Below are 18,320 nucleotides of genomic sequence, written 5' to 3' on the forward strand. Positions count from 1 at the left end.
GGTGTCAATTATGCATGTTAAATGAACACAATATCACATGAATTACAAAGCAACAAAAAATGTTATTAAATACATTTTAATTCACCAGTTTCAGGAAAAGAGACAAAATACAACAAATATTCCAGGACCGTTGCTTATGTATATCCCCCCTCCCCCAAACAAATACTTTGCCCACCCCTGGTATAAATATTTTTTTTTTTTGGAGGCCTGCGTCCTGGCTGACATGTGCTACATGTATGACGTCAGCTTGCGAATTCAGCTCGGCCCGGGACGGCGTCCGTGTCGGTGTGAAATGAAGGGACGCGACAGCAAACGTCCAAAGTCGCGTGCGCCGCTTTGGTGCTTCCATCTCGGACGGCTCACTCTTGCACTTCAAAACACGTACTAAGCCCCTTTCATGCTGCCTTTTTGTCCAAATGATGAAATGGTAGAGCGAGCGCTTCTCATCATCTTTTTTACTTTGTTTGGTGGTTCCCTTCTTGACGGCTCGCATTCCCTTCAGAATTGCTGTCAAACAACACGCAAAGGCCCCTTTCAGGCTGTCTGTTCAGCAAATTAGTGCAACAGTAGAGTTGAGACACCTGCTTGCGCATTGAAAACATTCTGGTGTCCATAGTGCACGTTCCCACAGATGTGGCTTCTGGGACAGCGACAATCGCTTTCAGCAAAAAGGGGGGCGAGTCTCGAGCGACGGTTCGGCAGCGTCCTGTCTAAACGGCCTTTACGCTTTGGTGCCTTCATCCTGGACAATTCGCACTTCCTTTTAAAAACACGATGCATAAAAAAAACAAAAAAAAAACCCTTTGGTCCTGTCCCTGCAAAACTGAGGTGGCTTTTGACTCAAAGGTGAGCAGCGTGAAAGGGGCGATAAAGATTTGACGTTACGCACGCACGCACGCACGCACACACACACACACACACACACACACACACACACACACACACACACACACACACAGTCTGTTTTTTTGCGCGCGGGAGGTCGTCACAGCTGCCGCACGACGCTGTCGCCGTGGTTGTCGCAATCGGCGAGCGGCTGGTCGGCGAGCGACTGCTCGTTGGTCAGGCGGCGCCACTGGAAGGTGGTGCTGAGCGAGCCCCCCTCGTCGTCCTGCTCCTTGGCGAACTCCAGGAAGACCTGCGGACGCGCCACAAGACACCATTGGGGGCCACGGTCGTCAGGTGAGAAAATGTCCACCGGAAATGCCTTTGGAGTGATTCGGGAGACGGCAACGAAGAATCCATCCCCAACGACACTCTGTGAGCGTCACGCTAACACATAATGGCAAATGCTTTTGGAGAGCGAACCCAACTCAGCATCACCGTGGCACTAGTTAGAAACCTTTCCAAGCAGGAATTCGAAAATAGGCGGCGACGCATCATCATCTCGATGCAGCGCTTAACTCAAAGACATCCGAGGATTTTTCTGCAGAAAATGGCCATTTAGGGTCATTTCCCAACATTCGATATTTTAGTTTGCACGCGCTACTACCTATCGCGAGTAGGAGGAAGATGGTGAAGATGAAGATGCCGCCCGGATGTCTCACCTGTTCCAGAGTGCACTGCGAGAAGTTGTACTCCTCAAACTTGAATGTTTGCTTCACTGCACAAAAACCAAGACATCACGTTCAGTTGATGAGGTCACCGCATTCGGCGCGTTGCGTGTGAGCGTGCGCGTGCGTGCGACTGACTGCGCTCCAGCTGCGAGAAGGCGGCGGCCAGAGAGCGGACGTCCTCCGTGGGGATTTTGTACGCCATCAGCGTGGCAAAGCTGTCACAACAAACAAAGGAGCAAGCGAGCCATCAAAGTGGCGGCTTCAACATTTATTAGCACCGCCACAACGGCCAGCGCTGCCGCTACCACCAGTACGCCCGCCACCGCGAATACGAGCAATACTACTCGGGATGTTCGGGTCCCGACACCTTACCGGCTTTATTTGAGGGTATCAGGTCCCCGTGGAGGCCGCTGATACCAGCCACTGATACTTAAAACAACAAATCCGACATGGAATAAGTCCTCCTTGGCAGTGGTTGGTGCTATCACTGGCAAGTCAGAGTCTGTATCACAAGGTCTTTCTATGTTCCGAACGATATCGCTAGTCTGTATCTGAGTGAGTACTCATCAATGGTATCGGTGTAAACAAAAGTGGTATCGAACGTCCTTAATGCTACCACGACTGCAACCGCCGGCGTTAACAACAGTTGAACTCTCAGCATTTGGATTCCGACTGCAACTGGCGCCACCAAAAGGAGGTCAAAGTGCTGCACGAAGGGCAGGATTTGTTTTGCCTTCGTGTGGCCAGCGCCGCTTGCACGACGGCTGCCTGGGAAGAGGCCCGGCGGGGGACACGGCTGCTGTCACCTCTCCTGTCTGCAGGCGTGCGGGAAGACGGCCAGGATCTCCTTGTGCAGCGGCGCCGCCTGCCGGAGCCCCGTGGCGTCCTCCCCGAGTTTCAGCTCCAGGCCGTACCCTCGGCCGTACTTGGCCTTCAGATGCTGGATGGAGCCCAGGCACCTGCGGGACGGGGACGGGACGCAAGGCAGAGCAAGCGTCCGACTTTGGAAGCTCCCAGGCGGGGGGCCGCACGAAACGAGACGCACCTGAGGCGGCCCGACACCAGGATGGCCACGCGGTCGCACACGGCCTCCGCCTCCTCCATGTAGTGCGTGGTCAGCACGGCGCCGCGCTGACGGTCCTTCATGGCGGCGCGGATGGCCCTCCTAAGCACGCACGCACACGCACGCACGCAAAAGCCGACGTCAACACGCCACCGCAATGGCGCCGCTCCAGTCACCTTGTTAGGCAAAACTCAGGGGACAAGGCAACCCCTCAAATGCTTTCTTCTTTTGTTTTTGTAAATTGATTCCAGAATTCTTAAACAAATTCACAAATGAGGATGAGCAATTAAAAATATGGCATCGTTTTCAGGCTTCTAAGTAATTGCTCAATTTAAATATAATCTAACGAAAATGTAATCTTCTGCTCTAATCAACTATCTTATATGTACGGTTTGTATTTCATTCTCTAATAATAACAACATTCAAAGGACTTTGACTTTTTCAATTCATTTGATTAAATAACTGGCTGACTAATTCAAATAATAAACGTAGTATACATTTGACTAAAGAAGTGGACTTCTTCGGATGTGTTGTGATACATCTGAATATTAATAAGGAAGGAAGGAAGGAATGTGCCAAGTGCAATCTGACCACACGCGCTGTTTGGACTTGGGGTCCATCCCGGAGGACGGCTCGTCCAGGAGGAGCGTCTCAGGGTTCCCGATCATGCTCAGCGCAAAGCACAGCTGCCGACACGAGCGCAACGTCAACACGACCGTTGTTTTTTGGGGGGTGGGGGTGAGGCGCGTTCGGTCCGCTCACCTTTCTCTTGAGTCCGGCGGACAAAGACTTGGCCTGCTTGTGCACGTGCTCCTTCAGCTCCAGAGCGTTCACCACACTGCGCCAAAAACAAAGGCGCCAAGAACAACGCTTACTTGTCTTGCTTGGAGAAAGCGCTTCTGATGGCAGATTCTTTCCCAAAATACAACCTCGACACGCACCGCGAGCAAAGCTGAACATCGCTGGCTTTTCGACATGGCGTTGCTCGCCACTACAACATCTTTTCGCCCGTGGCGACACAAACTTTCCGCCACGCTCTTTGAGGCAAGCTTATATGCACTCTGGGGACGTGTGAGATGCCTCAACTTGTCTGCCTTCCGCCGCGTTGCCAATATGTTGAAAATGGCAATTTCCAAATGTGAACAGAGCAAGTGAGGCGACGGCGACGGCGGCGGCGGCGGCAACGACGACGACGACGACAACGGCGGCGGACCCACCGCTGGATGATCCCGGGGACGTTGTGTCCCTTCAGCCCCTTGATGGCGGCGTAGAGCTCCAGGTGCTCGTGCAGGGTCATCCTGGGCCACAGAGGGTTGACCTGCGGGCAGTAGCCCACGTGCTGCGGGGGGCCCTCCCCCGCGCCAAAATCCGTGCCCATCAGCACCTGAGGACACGCCGCAAGTTCTTCATGAAATTCAAACTCAGAAATTGAAACGCACAAATGTCTCAGCTTTACCGACAGATTCAATGCCACTTTTTAACACTCAATTTTATTCCCCTTTAAAACTGCCCATTGAAAAATGTCAACATTGCAAAAAATTCCGGTGACAAAAACAAAGATCAAAAAAATTCGCCGTGAAAAAATTCAAGGTCTATATGGAAACTCAGCTGTCACGGAATTGGACAAATTTCCTTCCATCGCCAATGCTCAATGTAAACAAACAAAGCAAAAAAAATGTACTTTGCGTGTGTCAATGTGAACACAAAAACTAAAAAAGCACACAGGTGTGTTTGTTGATGTGGGTGATGTCGCGCGTACCTGTCCCGCCGTGGGCTCCGTCTCGCCAGACAGCATGTGCATGACGGTGCTCTTGCCCGACCCGTTGGGGCCCAACAGCCCGAGAACCTCGCCTGGAGGACGACACGCGAGAGAACGGCGACGTCAAAGAGTGTCGCGAGGCAAAAGGGCCCCAAAAAGGCCCCTGAACGCAGCCAACTGGAATTTGAGCAGCGCGAGCGTTGGGAAGCCTGTCAGCTCCAAATCTCGTTGCTAGAATGACACTTTTTGAAGTGGCCGTTCAAAAAAAGGTTTGAAGGGGTCACACGTAGTGACTGCGTGTGAAAAATCCACCTCAAAAAGTACATTGGGTTAGCCACTTGGTACTTTTTGGTGGTTTTGTCTTTGTGCTCGGACCAAAGCAGTAAGCTCGTAGCGAGCTGAGGAACTTTGTTTTGACAAAAGTCGAGCTTTGCCGCCATCCCCAGGCCACTTTTGATGGGGTCACATGCCGGCGATACGGCGTTTGACCGTTTTCAGGGCGAGCGCGCTCGTTGTTTCCGTTTGGCCCATTTTCAATTTTCGCCGGCTTTCGTGCGCAAGTCGAAGCGACCCACCCACCTTTGCCGACGCAGAAGGAGACGTTCTTGGTGGCCACTTTGCCGCTCTTGCTGAAAGCGAAACCTTCCCTGCGACTTTTGTACTTCTTCCTCAGGTTGCTGGCCACCAGCAGCGGCTTCTGCGGGGCAAACCAATAACAAACGACAAACAATATATGGCCACTCGGGCAGCTCACGAGCAGCACAGGCAGCACCGGGTGCAAAAGGGAAAGCAACAGACAGTGGCTACGCCACTTTCCAGTCGGGCCCGACCGGCTTCGCGGCATACAACGTCGATGCTGCTTTCATATGTTATAGCTTTAAAGCGAGCAGACTTTCCCAACATTTATTGAGCACTTTAACAAGCGCAGCGCACATAAATACGAATCCAAAATGTGATCATGTAAAAAAAAAACCAACCTAACTACACTACAACCACTACAAGGAAAAATAAAAACGACTGAGCATGCTTGGCCCCTTATCGGGACAAGTGTGGCATGGACACAAAGTACAACAGAAAAGATTTGAAATATGATCAAACTAGCCGCCCAAGCGTTGCAGCGGTCTGCTTCTCACCTCGTCGCCGGCGCGGCAGCCGAGCGCCTCCTTGACCCGAGCCTTCTCCATCCGAACGTCCCGGTCCTGCTCCTGCTCCTGCTCCGGGCCTTCCTCGGGGTTGCGCTCCGCTTTGGGCCTGCGCTTGGACGACATCCTGCCAGGTGTTTATTAAGTGTGTGGGAGGGGTCAAATCATAAGCAAGGTGGGTTTTTTTTGTTGTCGTTTTGAACAGAAGGTAAAGCGAGGAACGCGGTTGCCGACCTGCACAAGCCATCGGGCCTGATGGTCCCGCCGCCGCAAGAGCGCTCCAGCCAGCGCAGCGCCAACAGCAGCACCACGCACTGCACGTACGGCTGAGCGGCGCACAAAAACACAACAGCGGCACAAGCGTCACTTCTTCTTTCGCCACCGCGGCGAGGCAGGCGTGACATCTTCGCATTTGGGGCAAGTGTTGAAAACAGCTTCAGAACAAGCCATCTAGTAGCGCTTCGAGCGTCGGAGAAGTGCCGAAGTACCCCGGGAGCTGCGCACCATTATGTGGCCAGCCATGAACACGATTTCCCAAGAAGTCAAACTAAGGAGCTGCACTCCCTACTTTGGACGATGAGTTTGGACTTACCGCAAAAACGGAGATGAGCAGGTTGTCCGACCTCAAGTCCCGATCGTGATGGAAGGTGGCCTGGGCAGCAAAAGCCAATCAATCAATCAATCAATCAATCAGTCCATCAATCAAGTGGACGTCGTCCAGCCACTCGGGACTCGTACCTTGGCGATGCAGCTGAGGCAGCCCATGAGCGGGTAGAGCGGGTTGAAGATGCTCAGCGCGTTGTGCATCCACTGCGTCGTCCCCTGGCTGTTGCCCGCCAGCGGGAGGTGAACCAGCATGCCCGACACCACGCACGCCTGACGCGCGCACGCAAACGGCCGTGAGCACGGGCCCGCGCGGGCCAAGGTGAAAAACACTTTCAGCCCTTCACCACAGTTTTTTTTTTTTTTTTAAATCACATTTGTAAAAGAGTTTGAGGCCACAAAGAGCAGCAGAATTCCTTGCGATAATAATGACGGTGGCGGTCCAGGCCCTGGATGAGCCCACCACATGTTGCTCACCATCATGGAGATGATGGAAAAGAAGTCTCTGTTGCTTTGGACCCGAGAGAAGCCGAAAGAGCACACGTACGTGAAGAGGATGACGGCCGGAACAAAACCGACGGTGCAGAAGACCTGCGGGGGGGGGGGGCGCACACGTCAACAGATCAGCACAGGCTCCCCGCCACACAGGTCACGCTTAGGCTGAGAAATACTAGGACAAACGCATTGGTTAGAACATTTTTCACTTTAGCGATTTTTTACAATTATTTTTTTTGAACAAAAACATGAGCAACTAAATGGAAGAATTAGTATTCACGTTGTAGTAGCACATGCATGGCAGCGCTGAGCTATTATGGAACACGCAGCACAACTCAGGACAATTTCCCCCCAAAAATGTGAAGATTTTGTATTTTATTTTTTGGGCTACGATACGTTGGACGTGCCAAAGCGCGTGACTCCAGCACACTTGGCCTCCGCGTTGGAGAACTGTGCGAGCAAGAGTCTTCCTTCGTCAAAGTGGCGCTCTCACAAACGTGTGCTACAATCGCTTTCATGAAGCGTGTGGGACGGAGGCCTCCAAGAACGCTTTGCACGCGCTCTCTGCATACCGCGGGTTTTTCAGGTATTGCCGACGGATGTGGAAGGCACATGAACGGGGCGCCGATGTCTGGCATGCGCGCGATCGCGGAGCGCAGAGGCGGCACGGACCACGGCGCCGAGGTGGCCGGGGGTGAGCAGGCTGCCCGTGTGGAAGGAGAAGAGGATGACGGTCATGCAGGACACCATCAGGTAGTAGAAGGGCACGTCCATGGCCGCCTGGCCGCACCAGTAGGCCGACGGGAGCAGCCCGGACACGCGCAGCGTCGAGCGGCACTTCAGCTGCGGGGAGACAAGGCGACGCACGCGGCCGCCGTGGAAACATTTATTGCTCCTCATCCCGGGCCACGTTTCATTTCAAAGCACACACGGTTGTCCCCCCCCCCCCCCCCATAAAGAGCTCAAATGCATGCTTTTCAAAAAACTTGATATGAATAATAGAACTTGAATATTGTAACGATATAATAATTGATGTGGTTGATTCAATCGATTAAAAAAAACTGTTGCGCCCTCACTTTTCACTTTTGTCGGTCAGGAATGATCGAATTACAATCAACCCACCATTTCAGCAAAATGCAGATCCTTGTCATGCACTTTGTAAGCAAAGCAAATATGACAAATGAACACAAATGAATAAATGCAATTCATTTTTAAGCAACTGATTTTGGAAAACGGATGATTGAAACATGTAAAGCAGTCTTATTTTAATAAGGAGCGAAATCGCTGCAACATTTACTCTTCACGATAAATCAAGTCATAAATTGTTTCATGAGATAAATGACCCCACCCAGAAAGCCAACATGAGTAGCCAGTTTTGGAGGGAAAACGGTGGCTTCATAGCGCAAGAGCAATTTGGAAGCGTTTGGCGAAGGGGTTGGCGAAGGGGTTGGCGGGCGCCGGCCGCTTACCTCTCGGTCCCGCATGTGCTCCATGGCAAAATAGGCGGGCATGCCGGCCGCCAGCATTCCCAGCAAGATGGACTCGATGAAGAGCAGCACGTGCGCCGTGGCCTGCGGCAGTTTCTGTGGGACGCAAAGCAGACGGCGACGGCGCCGCAAAGCGCCGGCTTGTCAGGGCGCACTTTCTTCAATTTACCATCACTGATCAATTGAAACAATATCACATCAAGTCAATTCTTTGCTTTTTGGGTCCATTCACGCTGACAACAATAAAGATGTGCATCGGAGGCACAACCTTTGCCTTACAATACATTTACTTCTTCACTTTGCGACACTGAAAAATCAGCAAAATTGGCCCTTTCTTTTAAAGTTGAATGTGTTCAAAAAATTGGGTGAAAAGCGTACCGCGGTCAAGGGCCACATTTAACCGGACCTTTTTCCAATAAGGCTTCCTGCGTTTGATTTGGATTTCAGGCCGAGGACAAAGGCGGCGCCGTGGCAACACTCACATAGTCGAAGGGTTTGGTCCAAGTTTGGATGCGCGCCGTGCTGTTCAGCCCTCTGAGCAGCGCGTTGCTGAGGATGTTGACGCTCATGGGTAACGAGTGCACCGTGGTGCTGTTGAAGGCCAAGCTGTACCGGAAGCCCTGCGCCAAACACAACATTCCACTCCGCTCGACTCAACTGCTGCGCGCAAGCCGCCCAAAAGCGGCCACGAGCAACACGGCAGCTGCGACGGCCACAACTCGACGCAGGGTCGCGCCGGACAACGAGCTCGGCGGGCCCGGCCCCGCCTTTCAAAGCCGCCGCGCATCTACGACATCGACCGATGCCTATGAGGAGGATCGCTTTGCATTTCTATGATTGCCAGCGACAATCACGCCAAAGCATGTTTTTGACTCGTGTTTGAATCGTTATGACTGTAACAGACCACCGTCATTTGCATGAATTTCGATTGCGGGAGGAAAAAAAAAAACGAGCCAGAAACGTGTGCTCTAGTGACCTTGCTGGATCCCGTCACGTTGATGGCGGCGCTGTGCGGCGCCGTCGCCATGTAGTCGCAGCGATTGCTCACTTCCACCGCGAGGTCCTGCCCTTCCAGGTTGCGGATGAAGTCGGAAATATCCGTCCCTGCCGAAGGCCGCACGTGAGGCCGGAGCGCAAACACGCCAACGTGCGTGCCAGTTGTCACCTGTGGAGTTGCACACCAGGAGTCTGCTGGCGTATCTGCGCGGGGGCTGCGTTCTGCCCAGGAGGTAGATGGGCCGGAACTGCCGGTCCGGCGAGTGGATCAGGATGTTCCCGGTGGACAAGGACAGGACCAGCAAGATGGCTACAAACACCAGCAACAAGGACAGACTGCCGGCCAACCGGCGCGCTCTCGTTAGCGCCGCTCCGGCTACTGGCAGCACTCCAAAAATGCCACTCCCGCTCCAGCAATCAATTAGCCGGGCTAAGTGTCGGCGTCGGCGCACTCACACGTAAACCAAGGCCTTCCTCTCGCGCCACAAGTTGAGCATGTGGAGCCACGCCACCGAACTGAACTGCTGGCGCCACAGCGCCGCCCCCCGCGCCAATTCCGACCGGTCCGAGAACATCAGCAGCCGCCGGTCCGCCTCGTTGTCGCCGCCCGACGCCAGCGGAGCGTCGCGCTCGTCCTCCGCCGCCTCCCGGTTGAACACGCTGTAGACTTTTTGGGCGACAGCACAACACAAGGACGCGTCAGGCCACAGATTGCAAACTCATCCGATATTCCCCATCGGGATGCGAAACATAAACCCCCCAAAATTTGCATTAGTGCTGCTGTCACTATCGAAGATTTTTAGAACCAATGACTTGATTATTATGTCCATTAACATTGATTAACCAAACATTATTTTGCATTCGTAACACAATTTCCCCCCCAATCAACCAATTATTGTTGTTTGTTTAGTGACATAAAATAAATAAATCAAATTAAAAGCAACAGCACGAGTTGAAGTTGTTCAAAAGTTTTCCGGCTTTGGCGCCTCTCTCACCTGCTTCGTCCACTTCAGCCTCCGCCTCCAGACGCAGAAAGACGTCCTCCAGCGTCGTCATGGAAACGCCATAGTTGACCAGGCCTAGGTCGGGTCGGGAGTCCAACTCGGAGAACAAACCTGTCCAAACAACAAAATGCAAGCGCGCGTTTTCGAGGGACAACGTCGAGTGCCAGGCCGGAACTTGTCTAATAGAAAAGTAGCGCTTTGCTGCCATCTTGTGGCCTCCCTGGGGAACTACCACAAAGGGAAAAATCGCATCTCCTGTGAGTGGGCAAAGACGATGCCGCATGTTCAAGTGGCAAGCGAAGGCAGCGCTCGCTCGGCCGCACCTGCGAAGGCGTCCATGCTCTCGAAAGGCAGCGTGAAGTTTAGCTCCGCCTCCTGCTGCCGAGTCAGTTTGGCTTTGGGAACGTGCCGCTGCACCAGCGAGGAAATCTTGCCGGCATCGCTGCGGTCGCCGATGGACATCCTGCCGGGGGACACGGGGGGGGGGGGGGGGGGGGGGGGAATAGGTGGTCACGTGGCCAGGGTTGAAGCGGAGCACCGGCCGAGCGCGGGTGGTACCTGAGATGATAGCCCACGCCGCACTTGGTCTTCAGGTACATGGACGAGCCCACGCATTTCAGCCGGCCCTGCGAGATCACCGCTTTGCGATCTGGACACGCAGCGCAGAAGAGCGCAATGGGCGTTTCACACTCATTGCGCAATCTCACCTCAACAGCACGCCCCAACGGCTGCAGGGTACACACCCACCGGCAAGGATGTCGGCCTCGTCCATGTAGTGCGTGCTGAGGACGAGCACTCGGCCGGCTCTGCGACTCTGCAGGAGGGACCACACCTGATGGCGGGAGACCGGGTCCATGCCGGCCGTCGGCTCGTCCAGGAGCAGGACCTGAAAAAGGCCCGCCCGGGCGTCACTGTCGTCGTCAAACGGGAGCCGCGCCGGCCGCCGCCGCGCCCAACTTGAGAAATCAAGCCAGTGGGATCCAGGGTGGACATCAAGGGGGGTACCTTGGGGTCCCCCAGGATGGCGATGCCCACTGAGAGCTTCCTCTTCTGGCCCGAGCTCAAATTTTTGGCCTGAGCCGTCATGATCTTCTCCAAGTCCAGATCCTTCAGCACTTTGGACACCTTTCCGAGTAAGAAGCAAAATTTGACTTCGGCGGGGAAGGCCAATTTGAGGTACCGGAATTTCTCGGAGCAGGATGACATTTAGCGGGAGTAGGAGATGGCGTTTTACCTCGGCGTCCACGTGGGCCGGCGGGATGCCCTTAATGGCGGCGAAGATCCTGAGGTGCTCGTCCACGGTGAGGACGTCAAAGAGGATGTTGAACTGCGGGCAGACGCCCACCAGCCGCTTCATCCGCGGCCCGTCGGCCAGCTCGCCCACCGGGGTGCCGTAGATGGCGGCCGAGCCGGCGCTGGCCGGGCAGATGCCGCACAGGATGTTGAGCAGCGTCGACTTCCCCGAGCCGCTGTGGCCCAGCAGAGCCGTGATGTGGCCCTCGTAAATGTCAAAGGTCAGACCTGCAGACGCAAAGGCTGCAATGAGCGCCGCCCGCCATTTCTTTGGTGAGGATCCCGAGCGACGGCGCCGACCTCGGAGTGCCTCCACGCTCTTCTCCTTGTCTTTGTACACCTTGCTGATGTTGTTGATGCTGCCATCGAGGGCGCCACACACACACACACACACGCAGAGAGGAACAACATGCAAAGAAAAGTCAACACGACGGCATGATGAGTCATCACGTTTCATCGGGGCACTGTGACATTACGTCAAATCCAAAAATGAGTTTGCCCTACTTTGTTTATATGAAAAGCAAATCACGACATTGTTTATTTAAAAAAAAAAAATGTTCCCCTTTATTTCGGCGACACCATTTTCTCAAGGATTTGAAATAATGGAATGTTTTTGGGTAATGTCAAAGCGAGTGTTTCCTTCTCTCGCTTGTCACGTGCACAACGAGGTGAAAACGTTCCCACCCCTCTTGTCTGTTGCTTTGTTGTCAGTGCCTTTTTTCGAAAAGAGCTGGCTGCCAAAAGGCTTGCAAAAGGGTCTCAATTGCGCAACCAAACCGCTAATTTGGCAACGCTGACTCTGAGCCGTCAAAAGAAATTTGAAGGGCCCCGAGCAATTCAAAGCTCATCCCCGATGATCAGAAAAGCGACACGGCCTCACAACGGCAGCCCACTTACCGGACGGCCTCTCGGCCTCGGAACTCGGGCGAGACGGCCTCCGCCGACTCGCCGGCGGGGGCGGCGGCGCCGTTGGCCTCGGCGTCGTACACCGAGCTCACTTCCATGTAGCGCTCGCTGCGTTTGGACCAATAGGACGGCTTCAGGAAGTACAGCAAGGACCTCCTCATCCCAAACTCGTCTGCCGCGGACGTTGGCAGCGGCAAGAAGAAGAAAAGCAGAATCCGCATTGACAACTGAGACTTGGGCAAGTAGTCATGAAATCAAAGTCAAGTCCAAGTTTTGGTCCTGAGTTGCACCTCACTCGGAGGCAAAAAGCTCTTTTTCTCTTTTGTTCACGGAGGGGCGGAGGAGGGCCTGCCCGCCGAGTGCGCTCATGAGGCCAAGCCGGCGGAAGGCAGTCCAACTATTTCAAGCTCCAACAGTTGCTGTGTCCATTTCGCAGAGGATGTGTGGCGCTACTTACGTGACCCGTGGGTTGGCCCTCAATGCATTCAGCAACAAACGCAGCTTACTTTGCTGCCAAAGGCCGCTCCGAGAGACTGAACAACTGCTCGCATGTTCGAGGTGTCACAAAGTTCACGTTTTCTCTCACCAAAAAAGCAACAGACTTTTGTTCAACTACGTTGGACTGCGGACTTCCACGGAACGGCAAGGCTTCAATCAAACACGAGAGCCTGCTCGAAAAACGGCGGTCTGACAATGGCCGGCGTGGAAAGGCGTTGTTTGACGAGCGCTCACCTGGCAGCACCTGGTCCAAGTAGACGGCCAGCAGCAGGTAGACCAGGCAGTCCAAGAGCAGCATCAGCAGCGGCACATAGAGCGGATGAGGCCCGCTGGCCAGGGAGGAGAAGACGGCGCCCTCTCCTTGAGCCTCCAGGTACACCACCTGAGATCACACTTGCGTTGACGCAAGCGGGCCGACGCGGGCGGGCGGGCGGCCGCGCGAGCACTCGAGCGGCAAACGGCCGAGCCCGCGCTCTCGTTCGCTGCCACCCGCGTCACCCGCCCCGCCCCTCCGGCCGCGCACGTTCAAAGTCACAAATGCACAACACGGGAAGGCCAACCCGGAAGTGGACAAAAGTAGTTCCTGCGCCTCACAGGAATCACTTTTTACCCACTTCCTCAAATAATCAACGGCCCGATTGGCAGAATCGTCAAAACATTGCACATGCGGCCGGTTGGGAGCCAAGAAAAGCCCCGGTGTGTTCCGCACGCGCGGCACCTGAGCGACGCCGATGGAGAAGGCCGAGGGCGAGAGCAGGCACAGCATCCACACCAGCGGCTGCGGGAAATCCTTCATCAGGATGGTGAAGAGCGACGAGCATCCGAAGACCACCGTCAGCATGGAGCCCACCGTGCTGGCAAACTTTGGCTTCTTGAACAACGGCGTCAGCATGAACGAGAAGAAGATCTGTGCACAGGCGCAAAACATTCCTCCTGAGCTCAACAAACACTCACAGCGAATCCACCCAAAGCGCGACAAGTTGACAAAAATAGTGCGGTGCCGCTATTTGCTCGCGTCTTCGTGCCAAGGAAAAAAAGTGAAGGGAGTTGAGGAGGATCATTTAGACAGAGGTAGTGCTTTGCAATCCTTTGGTAACATCTCGGTGCCATGAAACTACTGAAGTGAGCCAAGGAATTTTGTTTTGACAAAACTAGTCCTTTGCCACCATCCGAAGGCATCGACGCCAGTCGAGCTGGTTCATTTAGACAAACAGCATTACTCCGACGCCCTCTTGTGGCACCGTGGTGCCAAGGAACTAGGTCGAAGTGAGTTGAGGCATTCAAATGAGACAAAAATAGTGTCATTCCATTTTGACAAAAGCAGAGCTTTGCCTCCACCCGGTGGGATCAGGGTGCAAAGATATCGAAGCGAGATGATGTGGTTTACTTAATGTGACGGCGTCTTGTGGCGTCGTGTTGCCTAGCAACTGGATCAAAGGGCTTTCAGTGAATCCAAAGTAGCGCTTTGCCGCCATCTGTTGTCCAATGGAACTACGTCCAAGTCAGTTGACAAGTTTCATCCGGACAAGAATGGAGGCGGAGTGGTGAAGTCAAGTCGGCGCTACTCACAGAGGAAATGCCGTAGAGGAAGATGAGGGAAAAGACCAGCAGGAAGTTGCTGTTGGGGAAGAGCGCCGTGCAGGTGGCGATGACGGCCATCAGGACGGACATGGCGCTCACCAGGACGGCGTACACCAGGCCCCACGACATCCTGCGCGCACACGCACGCATGCAGGCTTGAGAGACGCGGCGAGCGGCCCCACCGGTGTCGGCGAGCCGCCGTTTACCAGAAGGCCGAGTCGTAGAGCCCCATCATGGCCATGGTGTCTTTGATGCGCCGCTCCTTCTCGGCCGCCACGTTGACGATGAGGAAGGTGACGAAGGGCGTGAAGGCCAGCACCAGGTAGATGGAGATCAGGGCGCGCGGGAACTTGTGCACCTCCACCCAGCCCGGCTGACCCATCATCACCGCCGTCACGTCCAGCTCGCTCCACACCGCGCGCTTGGTCTGCATCTGTCGGACATCGCCAACGCGACTCAACCTTCCTTGCATTCGCCTTTGCGCCATCGCCATTTGGGAGCCCATCGGCGACAAACTAACTGACTCCCACAAAAGTCTCCCCAAAACACTGAGTGCACGGAAAATGGGGCTGGAAACACCGCCCCCCCGAAAAACAAATGTCAAAATATTGGAAAGAAAAAAAAAATCCAGTCGCAAATGGAGAAAGCTTGATTATTCAGAACTTGGTCGCGTTTGCTGTCGCGGCTTATTTTGCGACATAATGACGTCATTGATCGATCGGCAAATTATGACGCTTTACATCCCTTAAATTAAAAAAAAATAATCATAAATGACTCAAAACGACACTAGTCATGATAATGAATTGGTTCCTAGTTTCTGGTTCTGTCAGAAAATCGTCCAAAATGGCCACTTCAGATGCCAACCGCGCCTCACCTGGATGATGGCGGCGTCCATCAGCAGCTGGAGGCGCACGAATCCCGAGTGCCAGTAGTTGGCCGCCCGGCAGTTGACGGAGCTGCTCAGACAGTCGCCTGCGGAGCAGAAAGCAAGCGCAAAACAGGACGGCTGAATGCCGAGGGAGCGCGTGGGAAGCGCCGCCGTGGTGGACGTCGCGCCTCCGCCCCCGCACGTTACCGACGGACTCGGTGAAGTCGCTGGGCTGCGGCAGCTGGTTGTAGGGGAAGCGCAGGCTGTAGGAGGTGGCCCGGGCGTCGGCGAACACCACGCCCACCAGGCCCGACGGATCGTACGCGCTGGCGTTCTCCAGCGCCTCCTCGCTGACGAAGGTCTCCAAATTGACCGGGAGCTCTGCCGGCGACCCGCACAAAATCAAGTCAACGCGCCCGTGAGAGGGAGTGCAAAGAAACCATGCATGAGTGTCAAGTTGCAGTACGAGTGATTAGAGCAAGCGCGCCCAACCGGTCCCAAGTCAACCGCCAGGGGTGTTCGGGGGGGGGGGGGCGATTTTTTTGTGGGCCTGTTATTATTATTTGGATGAATTATGGCTATTGCTCGTCATAGATAGCATGCGTGTGCGTACGTGTGAATGCTCGCGAGAGGTTGGCTGCTTAAAAAGTAGATCCTGAGTCCAAAAAGGTTGGGCTGCGGGCATGCTGGCGCGGCCGCCAACATGTGCCGTTTGGTGGTGCGCGTACGTGTTTGCGGGCGCGTGCGCCTGACGCCTACCGCGGGCCACCTCGTCCATGATGCGGCTGGTGACGTTGGTGACGGGCGTGTAGCCCACGCTGGTGAAGACGCCGGCGTCCGTCTCCAGCTCAACGGTGGACACGCCGGCGTAGGAGACGTGCGGATTTTGACTGCTGATGATGATCAGCAGAGCCAGCAGCAGCAGCGGCAGGATGACTTCCTGCAAGGACATTCCACAGTTGTTCGGCCCCAAGTCAGACACCAACAGATGACGTGAACGTGAACACACTTTTGAGCACTCACGCCAGCTCGATCCTCCTCCCATTTCTGGGACTGATTCAAGCCATGCAAACTATTGAGCTCATACCATTTCTCCCAAAATATATTTTGGGGGAAATAAAAAACCCAAATTGAGATTTTTTTGCTACCTCTAATTACCACATTTTATGACTGATTTAGAAAGTTCACATTTTATTCTGTTCAGCTCATTTCTACTTCAAAAGATGCTCATGTTTAAAAGCCCAGTTATATTTTTTTATGTGTAATCATTTGAAATTATACAATTAAAAGACTTTCCCTATAATTAAGAACAAAGGTTGAAATAGTTTTCCAAGGAAAATGTGGCTTCTGGACTTCAGCAGGCCCATCCAGTGCCTTCAAAAGAAATCACAGCTGTCACAAGCAGGTCAGAAGGACCGCTCTCTCTATTCTGCTGTGGCTTCACATTTGTTCCTTGGAAGAAGGAAGCGAAGAGAGAAAGACCTGCAAGCTCTGCTGTTTGGTCCTCCACTTGATGAGCACATTTTTGTACAGGAGACTTCGGGTTTGCTGCCACACTGCAGCATCTCTGCTACTCCCGGCGTGCTTGGCGCGCATGACGTCCCCACCGCAGCTCGTCTGCCCAGTGCTGGCCTCACCTGGAACACACACGCACACACATATTATTGATATTGATGTGCCACAAGCACACACGAAAACAAACATGCAAAAATACATATACTAATGCACGTGCACGCACACACACGCACATAAAGGCCACGCAGAAAATGTGCCTGAATTCCTTCTTTGTTTTCACACAGCATTAAGTTGAAAGCAAACACGCACTACGTTTTAATCACTATCACTTATTTAAATAAAACTAAAAATTAAACTAAACATCGAGCCTGGTTAATTTCACTATAAAGGAGTCGTCCCATTACAGCCAATAAATGTTGAACAAACGGCGCCCCGCCAAACAGCTACTTTCCAACTACCGAGCTGGACGCCCACTCTTGTCAATAATATTTACTCTATCACTGTCGGAAGTAATAATTATCAGTATTTTAAAAATGATTAAAAACAATAATATCATCATTGTTTCTGTTGGTATCACCGCGCTTACAAATCAATCAAGCTAGCAATCGTCAGACACTCAATCAGAGAATTGGTGATGAAAAGGAAAAAAGAAAAGAATTTGCTAAACTCACGTAGAACATGAAGATTGTGAAGGCCTTTCCTTTGCGAGGTTGCTCGTTTGGGTTTGTCTCACAGCGTTCGTCACTTACTTCCTGTTGTCAAAGGGCACGCCCCACAAAATGCAACGTCCACCAATCATAGCTGCTCTTCGTATGATTGACAGCGGCTCGCGTCAATCGTCTGGGGCAACAGTTAACGTCATAAACGTCACCAAAACAATAGACGCAACTCAGCGTGTATCAAATCAAGGGGTTCGCTTGAACCCCCACAGGGTCGTCGATGTGGTCCGAGTTTCATCAAAACAACCTTTTCGTTGTTGCTTTTGTTTTCATGACCACGACGTCGACCAACCGGAGCTGTTCTGTGGATGATTGACAAAGGCTTGAGGCTGAAGTAACCCTTCTGACGTCATAAACGCGACATGAAAACGAAAACAAAACAGCCCAATTAACAAAAATCACAGTGACTTTACATAACAAAAAGACTTTTCACCTCAAAGAGCCATCGAGGTGCTGCGTGTTTGGAGCAAACGACCCGCTTTTCCTTTGTTGCGTTAACCAATCAGTGCTGTATTTTGTTTGCGTGATGGGAAGCCCAAATCGCGAAATTAGGGATGGGGGGGAAACCTGACGTCACTCGACAACGGCGACCCCCAGGAGACACAGGAAACACCCGTTCACGCCGAACGGCACAACATAACCTACTATATTAAACATTATTCTCTTTAATAAACAAAACTTGGCATAACACAACGTGATTTGAAGTGAATGCACCTGAGCGATTTATATACCGGTCATTTAAATAAAGGAAATTATGAAGAAAGGTTTGCACTTTGTGTTGAGATGAACCAGAACAACATCATTTGATAATGAATCAGCCCTCTTTGTCGTTTAC

General features: G+C 53.1%; 1 protein-coding gene across 1 annotated transcript; it reads right to left on the reverse strand.

Annotated features, from left to right (window-relative positions):
• Nucleotides 1-161: 161 nt before the first annotated feature.
• abca5 (ATP-binding cassette, sub-family A (ABC1), member 5) lies at nucleotides 162-17,907 on the reverse strand. Its single transcript, XM_086016778.1, has 38 exons — nucleotides 17,438-17,907; nucleotides 16,734-16,888; nucleotides 16,011-16,191; nucleotides 15,459-15,632; nucleotides 15,258-15,355; nucleotides 14,590-14,816; nucleotides 14,372-14,513; nucleotides 13,521-13,709; nucleotides 13,037-13,184; nucleotides 12,296-12,476; nucleotides 11,699-11,757; nucleotides 11,340-11,626; nucleotides 11,111-11,230; nucleotides 10,853-10,991; nucleotides 10,664-10,754; nucleotides 10,429-10,568; nucleotides 10,097-10,216; nucleotides 9,558-9,768; nucleotides 9,271-9,437; nucleotides 9,082-9,209; nucleotides 8,588-8,725; nucleotides 8,088-8,201; nucleotides 7,291-7,461; nucleotides 6,601-6,714; nucleotides 6,259-6,396; nucleotides 6,113-6,172; nucleotides 5,755-5,846; nucleotides 5,512-5,647; nucleotides 4,958-5,075; nucleotides 4,379-4,470; nucleotides 3,837-4,003; nucleotides 3,382-3,457; nucleotides 3,211-3,305; nucleotides 2,602-2,721; nucleotides 2,363-2,515; nucleotides 1,692-1,771; nucleotides 1,548-1,603; nucleotides 162-1,138 (listed from the first exon to the last, which is right to left on the reverse strand). Exons 2-38 carry the CDS (start codon nucleotides 16,845-16,847, stop codon nucleotides 986-988), a joined length of 4,989 nt encoding a protein of 1,662 aa, XP_085872904.1. The 5' UTR covers nucleotides 16,848-16,888; nucleotides 17,438-17,907; the 3' UTR covers nucleotides 162-985.
• Between the last annotated feature and the right edge of the window lie 413 nt (nucleotides 17,908-18,320).

This window comes from Filicampus tigris, chromosome 19, assembly GCF_054856515.1.
Source record: "Filicampus tigris isolate MCC_2025a chromosome 19, RoL_Ftig_1.0, whole genome shotgun sequence".
NCBI lineage: Eukaryota > Metazoa > Chordata > Actinopteri > Syngnathiformes > Syngnathidae > Filicampus > Filicampus tigris.

Excerpts from the sequence above, each read along its gene's own strand:
- abca5 (XM_086016778.1), bottom strand. The coding sequence starts at position 16,847 with ATGCGCGCCAAGCACGCCGGGAGTAGCAGAGATGCTGCAGTGTGGCAG. Across the intron at positions 14,514-14,589 it reads CTCTACGACTCGGCCTTCTG|GATGTCGTGGGGCCTGGTGT; the intron begins GTAAACGGCGGC and ends GTGTGCGCGCAG. Across the intron at positions 4,471-4,957 it reads CTCCTTCTGCGTCGGCAAAG|GCGAGGTTCTCGGGCTGTTG; the intron begins GTGGGTGGGTCG and ends GTCGTCCTCCAG.